Below are 19536 nucleotides of genomic sequence, written 5' to 3'. Positions count from 1 at the left end.
AATGTTCATTTCCTGTCAATTCTCTGTAGTGCAGGTCGTGGAGGAGCTTCCTGTTTTGCTGGCAAATGAGAAAACGAGATGGTGCTGAAATTCTTCCACGTTTTGTTTTACAAAACTGTCCCACCCGAGTTTCAACCTGTCACCTCCTTTGACCCACAGCCAAGAAGTCTTGCTGTAATTATAGCTGAGGGCCGTCATCATCAAAAACAAAAGCACTGAACGAGAGGTGAGAGGACAACAGGTCACAGGCCATGCTGGACACAGAGAAATGAATATACGTTAAAGGAATGTTGTGGAAAATAAAACAGCTCCACTCCCAATTTAGGGGGCCATCATCCCTCATGCTTTACTTTGAGGGTGTGATACTATTCCAAGGATTGTCTGCAGTCTTTTAAACATGACTGCATTCATCTAATGTCCTGATAAGCCTCGAGAAGCAGTGCTCCATGATGCTGAGTAACTAACAGTTTCAGGGCGAAGTGAAGCTGCTCTACTTCTTCCTCTCCTGTTTATATAAACAGCGCCCTCTACTGTTGCAACAGCTGTACTGTACTGTGTTGAGCTCTAATTTAATTTATATTCAAGAGATTTATGCACCCAAGCCAACCAATTTATGTAAGCATTTCACTCATGTCAATCAATCGGACAAAAACTGTTCCAAGAACACTGTTTGTAGAAAATTGAAAAAAGGATAAACGATTTGTAAAAAGAGTTCCTTCATCCCTTCAAGCCTTCTGAGTTGAAAAGATTTAGGCTAAATATAGACTATAACGTTATTGTTATTTGAAAAGGGAAATACTAATGTGATGTTGCACCTTGTGGTCTGTGGGCTATGAGTATTTTATGCATATTTTCACATCCATAAAACAAAATAAACAGGCTCCAAAGCCAAAACCTTTCATCTGATGAGGCTTATTATTATCATTATCAAGACATTAATTAAATTATTTGTGTCTTTACAACGTTATTCGTGAATAATCATCAATATACGTTTTCGTTGCAAATGATTAATACAAATATATAATGTAAATAGGCTATTTCCGCTGTGTCTCACTTTTGGTATAACCCTCTTGTGCCAATTTGAGGGAACTATCAAATATCCCCCCGCCCCAGCTAAGAAATGGTATCGTCCAAACATGGCAGCCTCCGTTTGGAAGCGATGTGTGACTGCAGCTGTCAAAGTTAAATGTTTATCTCCGTCTCTTTCAGGTAAACACGTCTTGCATCCGGGCACAATAAAACCATAGTTTAATATGATTGTATTTCTTTGTTCACCTTCTATTGCTATGGCTTTCATTGTCGTTGTTCTGATGTTTCGAAGCTAAATGTCTCCAGTTCACGTCGTTAGCTAACTGTAGCTAACGTTACAGTTAACAATCTGAGGCTTCAGCACGCGGTTTGCTGTTGTTGAGGTCTCCTAAAGTAATGTCAGCCAGCTTATAGACGTGTAGTGTTTGTATCTGCATGACCTGGTTGACTGCTTGTCTTCGCAGCCAGGAGATGGATGCTCTCGGCAGCTTACACAGATACCAAAGTGTGGGAGGCGAGAGAGAAGGATCCTCAGAACCTGGGTAAGAGAGAGAACCGGTCCAGACAACAATACTAGAGGATAGAGGATAACGTGGATAGAGGTCAGGGTGTGTTGGCAATATCCAGTAGAACCTAATTCATATACAGAATGTCATGAATCAACAATGTGATCCTCAATGCTCAGCACTATTAAATATAATAGTTCTAATAATGATGAAGACAATAATAGTGTTAACTGCATTTAAAAAGCTATTTCAAAACAAGTTACAAAGTGTTTTACAATAAAACCAAGCAAGATATGAAATAGTTCAAATGGGTTCAAGTTAAGTTGCACTCAGTCTTCCAAATTCAGGCAAAATGAGGACACGGTTCTCTCCTGCATGAGATGTTTTTTAGTCCTAAAGTATGAATTGTAAAAGATGCAGAATGCTGAAATCTGACTTCGGTAGTTTTTGGGTGCAGACTGAAAGTATTGAAAACTCTCAAGTGCCAAAAGTTGGTATTTAATACCTGGTCACTCAGGTGAGATGACCTCATTGTCTATTCTGTGATTTTATTATGTTGCCCGCTGAGGAAATTGTGTGATTAGTGATATTTTATATAAATAAAATTGACTTGACTTTTGTTCTTGATCTGATATTTTCCAGATTTTCTAATCATAATTTTACCAATTCTAGGTTTTAGTTTTAAGCAAAGTTCTAATGTAGTGTAGCTAAATATTGTTAGTTTATTTTGTGTTAAGACAAAATGAAACCCTGAAGTTGTCGTTGACTTGTTTAAGGGGTTTTATATTATCTGTATCTGGCTGAAACTCAAGTACTGTAACAGCACCAGTACACATGAAACGTGTAGCTGACGTATATCCACATCCAGAAGTATTGTTGTAGGTTATTTCATCACAAAAAGATTGAAGACATGTTTTTGTTGCATGCAGCGGTCGAACACGAATCGTTACTGTGTGTGCACTCGATCAACACAGGGAGGCAGTGTAACACTGCACTGATTATAAACTGTTCAACAGTGTGGGTGTGATTAAACACAGCCATACAGTACAATACACTCTGATGAGATTGCATAGAACATGATGAACTTGTTGTTTGTTTGTTTTCCTTCCAGCTTTACTGGCCGCCACTATGGACAGGACATACGACAGGAATCTCCCAGTTAGTTCTCTGACTGTGTCTCGGGTAAGCTCTAGATTTACGTCGCCTGTATTTCATTTGTCTGTGGTCAACCTGTCACAGATACAGTGGGGAAAAAAAGTATTTAGTCAGCCACCAATTGTGCAAGTTCTCCCACTTAAAAAGATGAGAGATGCCTGTAATTTTCATCATAGGTACACTTCAACTATGAGAGACAGAATGGGGGGAACGAATCCAGGAAATCACATTGTAGGATTTTTAATGAATTAATTGGTAAATTCCTCGGTAAAATAAGTATTTGGTCACCTACAAACAAGCAAGATTTCTGGCTCTCACAGACCTGTAACTTCTTCTTTAAGAGGCTCCTCTGTCCTCCACTCGTTACCTGTATTAATGGCACCTGTTTGAACTCGTTATCAGTATAAAAGACACCTGTCCACAACCTCAAACAGTCACACTCCAAACTCCACTATGGCCAAGACCAAAGAGCTGTCAAAGGACACCAGAAACAAAATTGTAGATCTGGATTTTTTTTTTCTCATTTTGTCTCTCATAGTTGAAGTGTACCTATGATGAAAATTACAGGCCTCTCTCATCTTTTTAAGTGGGAGAACTTGCACAATTGGTGGCTGACTAAATACTTTTTTTCCCCACTGTAAATCAACAAATACGTTTTCTGTAACTCTATATTTTCTGTTTGTGCGTCAGTTTGTTGACAACATTTCATCTCGAGAGGAAGTGGATCAAGCGGAGTACTACCTTTACAAGTAAGAGGGATCATTTTACTCTTTCCGCATCCGTTTCTGCTGCTTCCTTGGTTTTGCGTGGTACCGATGTTGTGTGGGCTTTTCTTGGAATGAATTGTCTGTTTGGTTTTTCTGTTTTGGTTTATGTTCAGTCACATGCTTTTCTTTGTTCGGGGCAACCCCAGACCTTTCCTGTTTACTCCTTCCTCTGGAATCTGCACCCATTCTTGTGATTATAAGATTTAGTAAATTTCCCAATCGCACCCTTGTTTCCTGCACATTTATTTTCATTTAATCGGGTGAGAATTGAATAACTGCCTTTCCACTTTGGGAAGCTTCTGAATCATAATCATTATATTTAATAGATTAAACTGTCCATGAGATTTGACTCTTGTATTTTGGTTACTAGGGCTGAGTTTTTAGGATAAAGCTTTTTCTGTTTCAGCAAACAAAATAGTTTGTTATGACATTGAAATGTGGTCATTTTTTTTATCTTGCACATTAATAAAGCTGTGGTCGAAATATAAAAAAGAAAAACCTTCTGTTTTTTTTCATCCCTCCAGGTTTCGCCACAGTCCAAACTGTTGGTACCTGAGGGACTGGACCGTTCACAGTTGGATCAGGCAGTGTCTAAAATACGGGGCCAGAGAGAAGGCGCTGCACACAGTTAAAAACAATGTACACAACACATTATAATCCCTCCTCATATTTAAAACAATAAGCTGAACACAGAAGACTCTTTGGTCAGTGTAAAGGAGGCCCATCTTTATAATCAGAGATGAAATCTGATCAGAGGCTTCTGATCGGGGCCGACAGCTGCAGTTATCTAGCAGTGTAAGCGATCACAGATCCAATCTTAACCACCCAGATGCATTTTCAAACTGATCTGAGCAGCACAAATGACATCAAACATGTTTGACATTTTCAGCACAGCATGTGTACTGTTCCCGAATGAGTCTTAGTATCTGGGAATCACTGAATTATTCTAAAAGCAGAGACATATACTAGCCCATTACATGTTTGCAATGAGGTCAAACGGAGCATACTCGGTCAGTCTGGCCGCCTCTGATGTTGTTTTGATCGGTGTCGTGTTGCTGTGAGATAAGAGGTCTCGATGTCAGTGACGCATTCGAACCAGCAGTTGTGTTATTGTGTGACTGCCTTTACCAAATCATCAATGGTAAACACAGTCAATGTTCTCGGATAAATAATGTAAAAGACCATGTGTGTGTGTGTGTGTGTGTGTGTGTGTGTGTGTGTGTGCAGGTCCAGTATGGAATATTCCCAGATGACTTCACCTTCAACCTGCTCATAGATTCTTACATTAAGGATGGAGACTTTAAAAGTAAGGCTTTTTTAAAGCATGTTTTCAATCAAACATTTGGAAAGAATAGACGAACTGAAATAAAGTACAATCCAAGCAAATGCATTCTTGTTGACGTTGAATATTTGGAGGAGTGGGAACAGTCTGTCAAATCACTAGAATCCGATTTCAAACATGTCTTTCCTTGTTTGTAAAAGACTAAAAGACAGAGGTGAAGGGAAGCCTGACTCTTTTTTTTTCTGCAATAACATGAGAAAGTAAACAGTATATAGGTTTTGGCGAATAGTGAATTCACATAGTCGGTATTACAGTGTTTTCAGTTGCATGTTGAAGTTGTGATTACATCAGATAAAATCATGAATTCACTGTTTATAAATAGAAAAGAAAAAAAACAGCAATAAATTGATCCACTGTAGCTAAAGTCTGATTTATCTTAATTATCTTTGTCATAAAACTCCAAAACTATCAAACACACCTGTGAGTCACATTTAAGTCACTAAGTACTTTCTGAAAATGAAACTGTTTGTATGCACATTTTTATTTTGCGCTTAAAAAACCTGAGGAAATGTCAACAGATAGTGGCAGTTCTGTGTGCACCAATAGGGAGACTAACTTATCCTTTTTAACTTCGCAAAAGGTGACCCCACCGCGCACTCCAAGAACAGCGAGTTCAAAAGCATTACATTCAATCTCATTTTAATTTATGATAACTAAGAAGAACGCCCTGTAATATTTGATTTAAGGGAACAAAGGAATTACCTGAAAAATAACTTACGGTATAGAAAGAAAACAACAAAAGTGTCATGTGGAAATGACGTCATGTGTGTTGTTGTAAATGTACAGGTGCGTGCTCTGTGGTTGAAGAGGTGATGCTTCAGGAGGCCTTCGACCGTCCCTCCACACAGATCCTGTCTCTGTCCGCCTTGGCCAGTTACCGAGCAATGAGGCCACAGCTCACTGTGAGTGAAACGGCGGCAACTCATCAGCGTTTGAATGTCGCAGCGGAACTATCGAACGTGTTCCCTGATAAGATGCTTACTCTTGTTCCTCGCTGTGTTCAGGTGTCAGAGGAGCGGGCGTTGGGGGCGTCGCTGCTCATCTGTGGACTGCAGCAAGACAACACTGTTGGCCTCAGCGCTCAGCTACTCGGCAATGCTCTGCTGGGTGTGTAGATGAGTTTCTTCCCTCGCGGTGGTGGTGGTGTTTTTTTATGTGATTCATCTCCTGTCCTTTCATTCTGCAGTTTGTTTCATTTATCCTCCTCCTCCTTCCCCATCCAGGCAAGGTGGAGATGTTAGAGGGCATACATGCCGTGTTCAGAGGGATGCCTCTCTTCTGGGGTCGTGGATATCTGGGCCGGACCCTGGGTGTCATGGAGAGAGTGGCCGCTGCTTCTGGTGACGTCAAGCTGTCCAAAGACACAGTAAGGGCTGAGGAAATCTGTGTGTGTGTGTGTGTGTGTGTGTGTGTGTGTGTGTGTGTGTGTGTGTGTGTGTGTGTGTGTGTGTGTGTGTGTGTGTGTGTGTGTGTGTGTGTGTGTGTGTGTGTGTGTGTGTGTGTGTGTGTGTGTGTGTGTGTGTGTGTGTGTGTGTGTGTGTGTGTGTGTGTGTGTGTGTGTGTGTGTGTGTGTACAAAACAAATCATCAGAAAGAAGAAAAATTGACGTTTTAATTAAGATCTTGTTGATTATTAAGCTATTTATCATTTGCTTCACACAATCTAGTGGGGTAAGCAGCTTTTAAATTTGGGGAGTAGAGAGCACTGGTATCAGATCAGTTCTCGGTGTCAACAGAGACCGAGTTGAAGTAATTGGTATCAGGAGAAAATAAGATTGTTGATGCATCCTTAATTGATTCATATCACAAGTGGCTTTGGAGCAGGGAAATGCATATTTTTGTCTTTTATAATGAATATATTAGAAACTCTTCCTGGATTAGTCCTTGTTATCGATCTTCTCCTCTGACTGTGGGTTTGACATCAAACAAACATGTATTCCAAAGTGTTAGACTGTCCTCAACCTTCTTTCCAATAGGATCCTGTGTAGTTACACTTCTTAGCATTACACATACACACACACACACACACACACACACACAGTAGAGACAGTTGTTACTCTCCAGGTGGGGTGTATTACACAGACAGTCTTTATCTGCTAAGATGAACCACACATGCTGTCATATTGTTATTTTTACATATTTGCACCAACGCACAGTCGGGTGTGGCGCCTCTAATCCGGCCTGTGCTCTCCAGTCCAATTGCCCAGCTTTGTCCACGTCTAATGAGATTTTGAAGAGCCTGGAGCACAGAAGACGTCTGTGAGAATCATTGCAACAGGAACTAAGCAGAGTGTGTCAGACATGGGCACCGCAATAATGTAGACAGAGCAGATAACACCGTAGGACAGAGAGGAAATATTACATCTCAAATGAAGGTGCGGCCGCCTCAGGTGACAGTTAATCTTACTTCTTCCCAAGATTAAGAGGTGAGGTATTCGGCCTTGTTCGTCATGACTCCTTTTCTGCAATCTTTATATAACGAACTGCATCTTGCTAAAATATGTAATTTTTTATACAAGTAATTTAATTTAAATCAGATAAAGTCTTTTCAGGCAGTAATGGCTGTTTCAAAACTGCACTTTGCATTGATTTGTGAACATAAAAAAAATGAAAAATAATGATCTTTCTGTATTCTCAACGTTCTTTTTCATTATTCTTCAGCTGGACTACGTGAATGACTTGCTGCAGGAACTGTCCTCTACCTCAGACAGTGACTCCTCCGGAGCGGAGTCAGCAGGTGAGGAGGAGGAGGAGGAGAAGAAAGAAGACGCCAAAGATGAAGATGATCAGGCCGAGCAGGCTAAGCTAGCGCAGTATGTCAGCAGATTCAAGGTGGGTGTTTGTTGTGAACAGCAGGCGTGCTTTTGTTTTGTAGCTCCTGAATTTACATTAGTTTTCCTGGTCAAGGCGAGCTGGTAAACATGTGATAAACAGTGTTTCCTGACATGACTGGGGTTGTACGTGTGTGGGTAGCATACTAAGGTTGTTTTTAATTTAATTTGAATGAAAACCGTAACTTAACATATAATCAACATTCATAGTTAAATTACTGTGTGTAATGATAAAACAAAACAATGATCAGTGGTGTTTAAGATATTCACAGTGCGTCACTGTTACCTATTCTTGAGATGAGACTTTGTAGCCTAAAGCAATGTTCATGCCAGCAACAGCTGGTTGGGCCATCTCCATGTTTTTGATAATAAAACAATGGTTTAGCAGCATTCCCACTGATATTGTTTTGTCAGCTTAAGATTGTATCCTGCCCTGCTCTGTTGTCAAATGCAGAGGGAAATGTCTGGGTTTAAAAATACCCATGTAATGACTGAGGGATGGTTTCGTTGGTGGCTTTTTGGAATAACATTAGTGCATATTGTTAATAGCGGTCAAAAAAGTCAACGCGTTAGGGTCTTTTAATATCGGACTGGCCAGGACTTCAAAAAAAAAGTCATATTCACAGATGCACAGGTCTTACAACATGTGCAGAACTGAATTATGCAGTTATGTTTATTTATTTAATATGCCTCTCAAGTTATTTAGCTGAAGCAATGAGGTCCCCATTTGGTGCTTCAACGTCTCTTTGTTTCCCTGCCTCTTCAGGAACTGAGCAGCCAGCTGGAGTCTCAGGGCAAAGTGGACTCTGCCTCCTTCCAGGCCTCAGTGGCCGCTCTGGCCCAGCAGAACCTGACCGCTGCGGAGAAAGCCGACTTGGAGCAGTACCTGAGCCGGGTGCAGGCCTGGGGGGCCGAGAATATGCAGCTGATCAGGAGAGAGAAAGAGATGAGGGAGAAGGCCGAGCAGGAGAAACAGGAGCGGTTAGCTGCCAAGGCTGCAGCCCAGCAGGCGTAGAGACCAGACGTGGATGGGGCTGAATCAAGAGCTCTGAACTGTCCATCGCTTATGCACATTGAAATTATTTAAAAAGAGTTTTATGTGTATAAAATGGCAAAATATCTCTCTCATGTCACTTTTGTATATAACAACTACTGTGTGCTTATGCGATAATTATTGCTCTGTTTTTATAGTATTAAATTGGGCAAATATAAATATATTGTCAAAATAAAATTCATTTTTGTTTGAGTCAGTAATTGTCTCACATTTATTGTTCTTTCTGGGATGATATCATTATTGCAACGTATGCACACATCGATTGTTAAGCCTGATGGTCGGGTGACCTCATGTAAGCAAAAAGATCTCACCATCACATCCTCCAACCCCTTTTTCCTCCGTGTGTTTGTGTGCGTGCGTGCGTGTGTGTGTGTGTGTGTGTGTGTGTGTGTGTGTGTGTGTGTGTTTTCTATGTGTCCACGTGAGTTTTCTCACGGGATTGAAAGGAGTATTGCACCGAAGAATTTGCTGATAGCCAATCTAGAGAGAAGCAGATTATTTGCATGGAAAGGAATGCATTAATGGCCCAAAACATTTTGTTCACAAAGGAAAACAAATCCTGCAGTCTAGATCCTGATACCTGTAAGACGAGACACGAAGTGCGCATCTGTGAAAGAAACACGACAGTGCAGCATCAGCTAAAGCGCAACAATCTGTGCATATTAACCGGCAAGTAAAGCCTGAGTTGTGTTTGGACTTTGCTGCTGAGATAATAGATCTTTGGAGAAGAAAATGCTGTTGTGGTTGTGCACATAATGCATTCATTCCACATTATGTTTGAGCTATTCAGTATTCAGGACATGGTCTTGGGAAACAGCCTGGTATGCAGTTGGGGATGAATGAGCAGCACAAAATGCTGAAACAAGAATGCTCCTTACTGACTGCTTTGTTGAGAGCAGCTCTCCACCCATTGTCAATGTTTTCTTAGGTGTAATTTAGCCATTTAATATCATTACTCATATTGTGTCTCTTTTGGATAACATAATATGGAGGGGTCACTTCTATCCACCTTTTTTGTTTTCTACTTGACCTTAGAAACAGCACTAATCTCAACTCAGCGTCGACGTAGTTTACTCGCTTGGAGCCAGTTGTCTGTGTTTTGGGCTGTAAATTACTAAATGGAGATTTACACATGACTAGATTGAAGCATAGTGTAAGACCTGTTTAAATTATAGAGTTACGGAGGTTGTATGGAATACGGTCAAAGCATCTGACCTGCTTCATAACAACGAAACTGACAATTTTATAAATCACATCTTACAAAACAACTACCTGAATCCCAAAATGCTAATAAATGGCTGAATGATCAAATAACGTCAGTTTACTTATTCTAAACTATATGGACAGCATTACCACTAGCTCTGAAACATATTACCTAATGCATGTGAAGTCATTGCTCCATTCAAAAAGGGTCGGCAACAAGTTAAGTTAAATATATTTTGACCTGCTACAACTGTAATATTTGGAAGTTATGTTACAGCTTTTGATGCGACAGTGACTTCCTGTTTACATTGTTTACTGCTTTTTGCTACAGATGTTTCCTAGCATCCAATTTACACATTACTAATGTCTTTACGGCTTGACTGCAACCTAAAGTGTAATTATGAAAAAGAAAAAGCAGCACTATCTTCTCAGTCTCCTTACATGAATTCTTTCATCTTATACCAGCTTCACTCCACAGGCCATGTTTTGTGTCATGCTTATCTCCCACTGTTAAAGCTTTGACTGTGTAAAATCTGTGGACAATGAATTAGCTTTAATCCGCAGTAGATACAAAAAAAAGAGTCCTTCTTCATCCTCCTTTGTCCTCAAAATCACTGGTTTAAAAGTAACACAAGTGGGTTTTTTTCGTCGGTGATTGCGGGTGTTTGAACAAGAGTCAAACAGGTGTGCTAACACCGCTGATGAAGTCAATCAGGTGGGAGGCGATGAGAGGAAAACAAGTCAGGAAGTTTGACATCCACATCAGTGGTTATCTGATCTCTAGAGCCTTTTAAGGGTTTTTAAAGACCCGTGTGTGTTTTCATGGAAGGGAGAGGAGTGGTTCGTAAGGGATATGTGTCATGGGTTATTTGACATATGTAAATATTAGAAAATGTGGAGCAGAAGATGGGATGCATTAGACATGATCAGTGTTGAGCCTGGATACTGAACATCTGCTACTGCAGATAAAAAACAAAAAAGGTGTATCTCTACCAGGGAACCATATTTGTAGAATAAAGGCACTTCATCTGGTAAGAGAATTCATAATAAAACCAGCACATCCCCTAATTGTTTAGGTTCAGTACGTACTATCCTCTCTGAATAATACTTTGTACTAAATGCCTGATTTTACACATTTTTTATCTTTGTCATGTAAATACAAACTATCTTTTTGTCCTCTCATTTCCTCTCCCTTAAGTCAACATTATTCGGTTCCTATTTTTGATTGTGTAGGTGTGATTTATATCTGAGTTTTCTCTGTCTGTCCTGTTCTGTAAAGCAGATTACAGGATTAGATGCTGGTGCTCGTGTTGCTCTCGGCTCCAGAGGAACGTGTTTATTAATCTTTCATTATTCCTCAATGTCAGCTGCTTCATGTTTAACATTTTAAAGAGATAAGTGAAAACAAATAATGTTTAATTTATCTGTCTGTTTGTTTTGAGGGTATCCGTGGCTTTTATGCTTCCTGACACATGGTGTATTGCTCACATATTAAACAGTCGTAAATTAGGCTGGTGAGCAGCGGTAATTAGAAATTTGATTTATTTGCTGTCTGATTCATTTGTTATTTTGTGATCATCAGCTGCTATATTAAAATATAACAATACCCAGTTTTTCAATTGAAAACAAAAGGCCAACTTATAAAACTTAAAACTTAAATCGTTTTTTACACCTTATCTCTACATTAATTAACCTTTTACTTTCTGTAACTTTGTAGTTTGTAGGGTTAAGCAAACAATGTTGAAATCCCTTCTCAGTCAGTAATAGTTATGATAAAACTGTAACTGTAATTTTCAGGTTTGTCGGTTCAGTGTTTCTGTGTTTGATATACAATATATATCAAGACTGTAAGAGCCACATTATATAATTGGTTGGGTTTACTATATAAATACTCCTTTGCATTTGTGATTATCTGCTGCATGAACTGCTAGTGCATCAGTTGCAAATAGTCACAAAGTATGTAGGGTCAGGGTGGCATGGGAAACATTCTCCTAAATCCTGGCCGCATAAGCCAAAGCTGTTGGTATGCTCAATGTGAACTGCTTGGTATGCTCAATGTGAACTGCTTGTTTAAATACATGCTCCTAATGGCCTCACTTAAAGGTGGGGTGAAAAGCCCAACCTCATAGGGAAGGGAAGGATGTAATGTTGCACTCGGTTACATGAAAAAAGGACAGAAGCAATTGTGTGAACATTTTCAACAGAGAGCTTGAGAGAGAAGTTCAAACCCTCCACACGTCTGGACAATTTTTGCACAAAGTGGGCCTGGATGTCAGACTGTCTGTTACAGAAAGTTACAGAAATACACCATAGAACCATAGAAATAGAATAGGATGCAGCCCCTCATTCTTGGGAAAAGTATGGGGGGGGGTGTTTCAGACGAAGCATACTGATCCCTTTAGTAAAGACAAACAATGGTCTCAAGTAGATCATTACAAATGCCAAGTACAAAACATGTAATGGGATATTTGCTCAATAACTGACACTCATTTGTCATTTGGGAAATCTTTGACACGATTTAGGCCTACATCTGCACTTAGCAGTTACTGATAATGTAGAATTTGTAGTCTGTAACTGGAATTTTAGTTGTTTTCCTGTAACATATGGTGCTGCTTGACATTTCCAGTATCTCTCTCAACCTCTGCCCACTCAATGCCACGACGTGTGAAAGAGTATTGACCCAACGCTGAGGTGATGTGGCTTAAACACGTCTGAGTGTTTAGGGATGACGCAACCGTCAGGCAAGACATATCACAGCTGTCCCACTGGAAGCAGCACTGCAGCTCTTGTGCATGACACTGATACTGTCATGATCAACATGTTTTCATAAAAGTCAATCTTGTGGGAAAATACACCCACCCGAAAAAAGTAGTCCTCATTTTCTCTGACATGATGTGGAACATGTGGGGATCGCTGATGAGAAATTGCCAGCAGGAGTTTCATTGATGAAAGCCGGCGCAACCTCGAAGAGGATTTGTCCTCGAAGAGAAATTATCTTCTAAGATATTATCTGTATACGCGGTTAGGCAGCCAACAAGATGTTTGATTAATCAGTTTAATTGGTTCTGCACATTTTAGCTTGTGTTTTTAATCGTAGACATTAACAAGATTATTAACACTTAAAACATTTTCATTAGGAGCTTTACATGCATGAATGGAATTAAAAACAATTAAATATTTCAAGACTATACAAATGGTAAAAAATGATAGACGTAAAATCGGGCATTAATGAAATACTATTAAGTCTTCATAGGAATAACAACACAATAATTGATCTAGTAAATATAGTGCACAGAGGAGGCTTATCTATTGTAAAGCCGATGGGTTCCGAGATCGCTTAGAATGTTTTATAAGCAACATGTTAGCTTCAAACAGCTAATATCAGGGCTACACACAGAAAAACAATGGTTCCTAAATGGTTCTTTAAAAGGATTTGTGGTTCCCCCGAAGAATCATCACATAACTAAAGAACCATTTTAACTATTGGATGGTTCTACATGCTTGTCATATGGTTCTTTGGGATAAGAAAGGGTTCTTAATTCATGTTTGTGTTATTGGATGGTGTGGAATGGTATACATTTGCAAAAAATACCTATACCTTGCCATGATCTGGGGGTGGGGTAGTTAGCTGGCAGACAATATTGTTTTATAAATATATATATTCCAGAAATCGGTTCCTCAAAGAACTATTTATTCCTTGTAAGAACCATATTTAGCTGAAGAACCATTTGAAAAGGGTTATGGACCCATAAAGTACTTTTTCGAAAAAAGTGCCTCAAAGAACCATTTTTTGAAGGTTATTTTACGCACCTTTGTGGGTTCTTAAAAGACCAGTTTAAGGAAATGGTTAGAACCTTGGTCTGAAAGGTTCTTTGCGGTTCTTCTATGGCATCCCTCATTTTTGGTTCCAGATGGCACCTTTATTTTTCTCTGTGTAGCTCGATGAGCAGTGATCTGGCAGAAAAAGTAAATGAACAAGTTAACAATCACAATTAACAAACAGTGCACCTACAGATAATGCTACAACAAGGATAAAAGATGTCATTTGCTTGCTCACAGATCCGACCAAAGTCACAGTTAAACTGTAACTGATTTTGACCTTTGCCAGTAGCGGTTGCTACAGCAACAGAACGTTCCACTGAAACCAACTGCTGGCTGCAGAACAGATGTAAACGGATGTTACTGAGGCTGCAGGTCATGACATGTAATCTATGTCAGTAATCTGGAGTTGTTGGTTTCCTTGCATTTCGATGAGTTGGCACATTCACAAACAGGATCCAGTGTGTCCAAAACTAATTCACAAACTCAGTCGTTAGAATATAAATGAGCTGATTAAATGAGATGAGATTAAATGAGATGGGTTCTGCTCACGTGCTTTGGTTTTTGGCTCTTTGGAAATAGGTTTGCAACATTTTCCTTAATTTATTCATCATCAGCAATATAACATCCTTCCTGCTTTTTTTCCATTGTGCTCTAATGGGCAGCGAGGGTCATCTGGTCATGTACAGATTTGCAGTAAATGTCCCTAATTGGGCATTGAGTTTCTGCTACCTGTTAATGATTGCCACAATAATGTCTGCAACCAAATGGTCCACTTGTATACAGCGGTGAAGGGGTTCACAGTTTGTCCAAGGAGTCTGAACAGTTTGGATGGATTAACATGTTTGAAGCAACTTTCCATTATGCTGCTGTTTGACTGTTGCTGATATGTTGTTGTTGATATGCGTCATACCCTCTTTAGGGATAAACCGTCCTGGTGGAAGGTTGTTAATATTAAATGCAAAGTGCATAATAGTGCTCTTTGTCATTTTGACTTGAATGAGCTTGAGCCTGCTTCTGTACTGTGGCAGGCTTTGCAGTCCTGAAGCCTCAAGAGTAAACTGTCCTCTCTGGGTTTGATGACTTTGTGTGAACAGAGATGTTGACATTAGAGGGATGTTTTACGCTCAGGTCATTCAAGACATTTACAGCGGTTGTATGCGGTGAATCTATATCTTCAAGGAGTTAGAGATCAGATATGATTACATTTGATGATTTAGACGCCAAAACTAATTAATGACAGTTTAATGAGATGCTTGCCGTGAATAATTTCAAACAGCAGACAAAGCGTTTCTGTTGTCATCATGTTGGCATCACATGTCATACTCTGTGCCAGTTCAAACAGTTTACATCTGATTCTCTTTGTTATGCTGAGTGAGATCACATACGGATGTTATCTACAAATCTACCAGACCCCAGAATAAACACGTCCAAACTCTCTCTAAACTTTCCACTTACAAAAAGGCTGCCGGCAGAGTGTCAAGGACAACAACTTTGGGGTTATTCTCCAAAATGTTGGGAATCCCAGACTCAAGTCAAGAGGGATGATAGTAAGTAAAGTAACTGTCAAGTGCTTCATTGAAAAGTACCAGTTTAACGCCTGAGAGAGCCTTGAGAGCCTTGAGAGCCTCTGTGTTGCATGTCTTGTTAGTACTTGACAATGTATAAGAGTCTCCTGAGTGAAGATACTACGTATATTAATATTCTCACTTTTTTTCATTGTTTGTGCACGCATTAAAGCGTCAATATTGTACAACCTTTTAAGTTGAATCTTACATTCAGTTTTTAGGTTTATTTTGTAACATCTGCCTCTTGGGACTACAGATGAAAAATAGCCTTTTGGCTAACTCTGGCGCATTTACAGCAATGTTTTTATTAATGTGCACTGTCCCTTATCAAATAAACCAATAAATAAAAAAAAATTAAAAAATAACACTTGAAATAGCAATGTGGACAAAGGTGTTATCTATATTGATGATCAAGGTTCATAATAAAGTGCTGTTGACATGCATTTGTATTTCACACACAAAGCAACCACCTTAAATAACCAGGCCAATGTTTTTGTATGTTTTAACCCACATCATTTACTGCCAAACAATTTCTGAAGCAAGGTTGCTTTTATTTTATTTCATTTCTTAAAACGTATATCTTTACACATTAGTGAATGAGTGTTTTTTGCAACTTTCCAGGTATTTGCTTTGTTTGTTTTTACCACAACATGAAAAAAGATTGATTTCTATTATTTTTGGCTTTGGAAGCAACTCACCTTTTAAATGACGAGTTTGACATTTTGGCAAAGCTCAATATTGAAGGCGCACTCTGTGTAAATATGTCGCTGGAGCCAGCAGCTTAGCTTAGCATAAACGCTGGACCAGCAGATTTTTTTACAGATTAAAGAAAAGATGTAAGATGTTTGTTAGTGAGCTTTAGAGGTGCTGGTATATGCGACTTAGTTCCTTTAGAAAAGAGACAGACTAACTGTTTCCCCTCAACAACGTGGAAACATTATCAAAGTGAGACTGTTGGAACTAGACCGCTCATATCATGTCTGCTTTTATTGTTGTGCAAGTTTAAATCATCAGCATGTATACAAGTCAGTTGAAATGCAAATTGTGCTTGTACAGAGTCAGTTTTGTCAGCTATTAAATATGTGGGTGTGTACAGTAAAGCTGGAATGAAGAAAGTTTTCTTTATCCCACAAGCTACCGAATGTGTCCGTACCCGTCCGCAGACATCATGTTCGACTCTGCAGGTAGCTGTTGTTTTTTTTAAACAAAAATGTCTGTGGCACACCGTGATCTCAGGCAATAAACCATGGGCTCAACCCAGATGTTAAACCGAAACACAGACGCATTGTTGCAAGGGAAACTGTCTAGAGGCACACCTAAATATTGTGGCAAATCCAGTATGCCACGTTCCTGTAATTGCATTTCTAGTATTCCTGCCTTGGTTTAATTGTCTCTTGGTTGTAAGAAACAAAGTCAAATCCATAACAGCTATCACGAGGATATAAGAATCAATAGAGCCAACAAAAAAAACTTTCCAAGAATGTAGTCATGTTCCACAATGTAGCAATTGTTTGGCACAGGAATTACAGCCATGGAAGAAAAAGTATGTTTTGGAAGTTGTTTTTTTTCTTTCTTTAAACTACAAAGTATTACCAGAAAAACAAATGCCCAAACAGGCTGTGCGATTGTCTGTTCACAAAACATAGATTGAATTGTATTTGCGATTCTTTCAGCAGTTGGTGGGGGTCATTGCAGTTTGACCACGCTGCAGGTTATCTGACTTCAACAAACAAATCCAGGAAAAGCACATTCATGTGAACCCTAATCTTTCAAATCTACTTCCAGAACATTCTGCGAGGATTGAAACCAAACACACACGTACAGAAAAACTCAAGAGGAGGCTTAAATCATATTTCATTCGTACGCACAGGGTGGTAAACACATTACGTAACGGCTGTTTTTCAAAGGGTTGACACGTTAAGGCCAATCATGGTATATTCAGTCGACACTCTGGCATGCTTAAGAAAATATTGTTTCATTATTTTTCCAAGGCTATTCTACGCCCATAATCACAGGGAGTTTCCTCCTTTTCTATGTTTAAATAAATGCCAGAAAGTGGCAACAAAGAAAACAACAAGTGTGTTTTCCAAGAGCACAGGGTCAGCCTGGTGGGCTGATGTCACGCAGCAGGGCTCAGGGTCTCGGTTCCTCAGAGTTCAACGGGAAAGCAGTCGCAGTCTACGTTGAGGAAACGGTCTGAAGTGGTGTGAGTGTTCTTACTGATGCAGATCTGAACTTATTGGAGTTATTCAAAGTGTTGAAATCCTACTGATTTGACAACAAAACAAAACATGCTTTTTCACAATACAACCGACAGTTGGCTCGGGGTTGATTACATCACACACAGACGACAGACGAGCTCCAGCCACAAGTGTCCCTCGCCCACTGCTGACATCACCAGCACAGATAAACCCCACCCACCTGAGTTTGGTGATGTTGGTGGTTTTGTTTTTCAAAGCAAGTCTCCTGAGCGGGAACTGTCATTCTAACAATCGTGGAAATCAATCACAAGGGAAATAAACAACAAAAAAACAAGAATGGAGGTGGTAGACGAGCTAACAAGCTAATCTGCGTGCATCTTTGCTGCTTGCTAACTACTATTGCAAGAGCTTCTTGGTGTTTTTCACTCTTTTTAAAAAAACATTTCATTTTAAACCAAAAGTCAAATGTCAGTTTTAGCAGCATGGTGTTTTATGAATAATTTATGAAAACATGCAAACCCTATGGTCATTAGAATCAGACATGATCAAAATAAATAGCTCACTGTTAAAAACATGTTTAAAGAAGCATCAATCTAAATGGTGCTCTCAACCTCACAGCTTCTTTCTTATCATTCTGTGGAAGAAATCAGGTACAAATGTCTGGACGAAGAAATATCTGATTCCAGGAGCTTTTTATAAAGAGATCTATGCCGCACAGAGTGAATAATCACATGTTTTGTTTTTCAGTTAAAGTCACAAGACCTGGCATCATGTCAGAGACACTGGTGTCATCGCCCTCTCAGCAGGACAGCGTGTTTATTTTCTCTCCCATAAATGATGGGCACCAATTTCATTATGTTGTTGTCATTTACATGAGCTTTTACTGAGACAAAATGTGTTAGAGGACTGGATTTTAATGGCCTGATTAAATGTTCTTTTAACAAGATGTTCACAGAAACAGGCTCTTCAATTTTGTTTTTCTTAGAAAAAATAAATTCTGAGCAGAATAGCTGACAGGTTTATGAATATATTTGCATGACATTTGGTGAACAAATCCGAATAAGAGAATAACCGGGAACAAATGATAAGTGGTTTGACTTTTTGTTGATTTTTAACCATAATTATGGAGCGAACAAAGATCCCAAATCAATCCTATACCAATGAGTTTCATAGTCAGGAAATCATTTTAGAACAACTATACTTGCATTTTTCTCTTTGGGCTTTACAGCAAGTTTTATTCGTGTCTTTTATATGAATCATATTTTAATATCATATTTCTATTTCCTACATTTTCTTCTTTATTGTAATTTCTTTCACCTTGCTTCTGCAAAGATTATTCTTCATATATTTTAGTTTTATCCTGCTTTTTTGTGCCACTTTTAAGATTACAGGAATGTTTGGTTCTAACAAAGAACACATTTTTGATCTGTGGAATTATCAAACTGTTGATCATTATTGCTCCAGAAGCCTAAACTAGTTGCCTAAAATATAATGCAAACATAATGTTAATTTGACAATATGGTCATTTTAAAAGCACACATACACTTGTAAGATTTTTAATTGTCTTTTGTGAGTTTTTTTAATTCAAAATGTTGTGTTGAACAAGTTTTGTTGTGTGTTTAGGTTAACTTCTGTGTGATGGTGTTGCAAAATGTTTCCAAGGCCTTCCCTGCAGCAGCTTATGAGGGTTGTGGAGAGAAGTGAAGGGGAGGGACTGAACCCTGCAGGAAACTTGAAGGCAGAGCCTAATTTCAATGAAGCCACCGGTGTCTGTTGGCCGCCTTTATCTCTCCGACCTGGTGAGTGAAATGTGCTTCTGTCTCGCACAGCTGAGGATCTGTTGCCGTAGGTAACGACAGCAGCAGCCACGATGCTCTGCCGGGAGGAGATCTTTTTTTAGAAGTTGGTTTTAAGAAAAGGTGCAATCTTTTCCCCCCCCTGATATTAAAAATGTTGCCACGGTTTGTTTCACGTGCAAATAAGTTTCCTGGTCTGGACTGGACATACTGGCGTTAAGAAAAATAGTTTCACTAGTCTTGAACTGCATTTGAAGGACATAACG

General features: G+C 39.3%; 1 protein-coding gene across 1 annotated transcript; it reads left to right on the top strand.

Moving 5' to 3' along the window:
- The first annotated feature begins 1120 nt into the window (after nt 1-1120).
- Nucleotides 1121-8879, top strand: mrps27 (mitochondrial ribosomal protein S27). Its single transcript, XM_076099536.1, has 11 exons — nt 1121-1209; nt 1494-1571; nt 2647-2717; nt 3381-3439; nt 3982-4096; nt 4685-4763; nt 5586-5701; nt 5804-5906; nt 6023-6165; nt 7460-7630; nt 8396-8879. Exons 1-11 carry the CDS (start codon nt 1137-1139, stop codon nt 8642-8644), a joined length of 1257 nt encoding a protein of 418 aa, XP_075955651.1. The 5' UTR covers nt 1121-1136; the 3' UTR covers nt 8645-8879.
- Nucleotides 8880-19536: the final 10657 nt, after the last annotated feature.

Source organism: Anarhichas minor, unplaced genomic scaffold, assembly GCF_050575085.1.
Source record: "Anarhichas minor isolate MPS153535 unplaced genomic scaffold, ASM5057508v1 ptg000025l, whole genome shotgun sequence".
In the NCBI taxonomy this organism is placed as follows: domain Eukaryota; kingdom Metazoa; phylum Chordata; class Actinopteri; order Perciformes; family Anarhichadidae; genus Anarhichas; species Anarhichas minor.
Note: the sequence above shows the minus strand (reverse complement) of the source record. Positions and strands in the feature narration are given on the sequence as shown.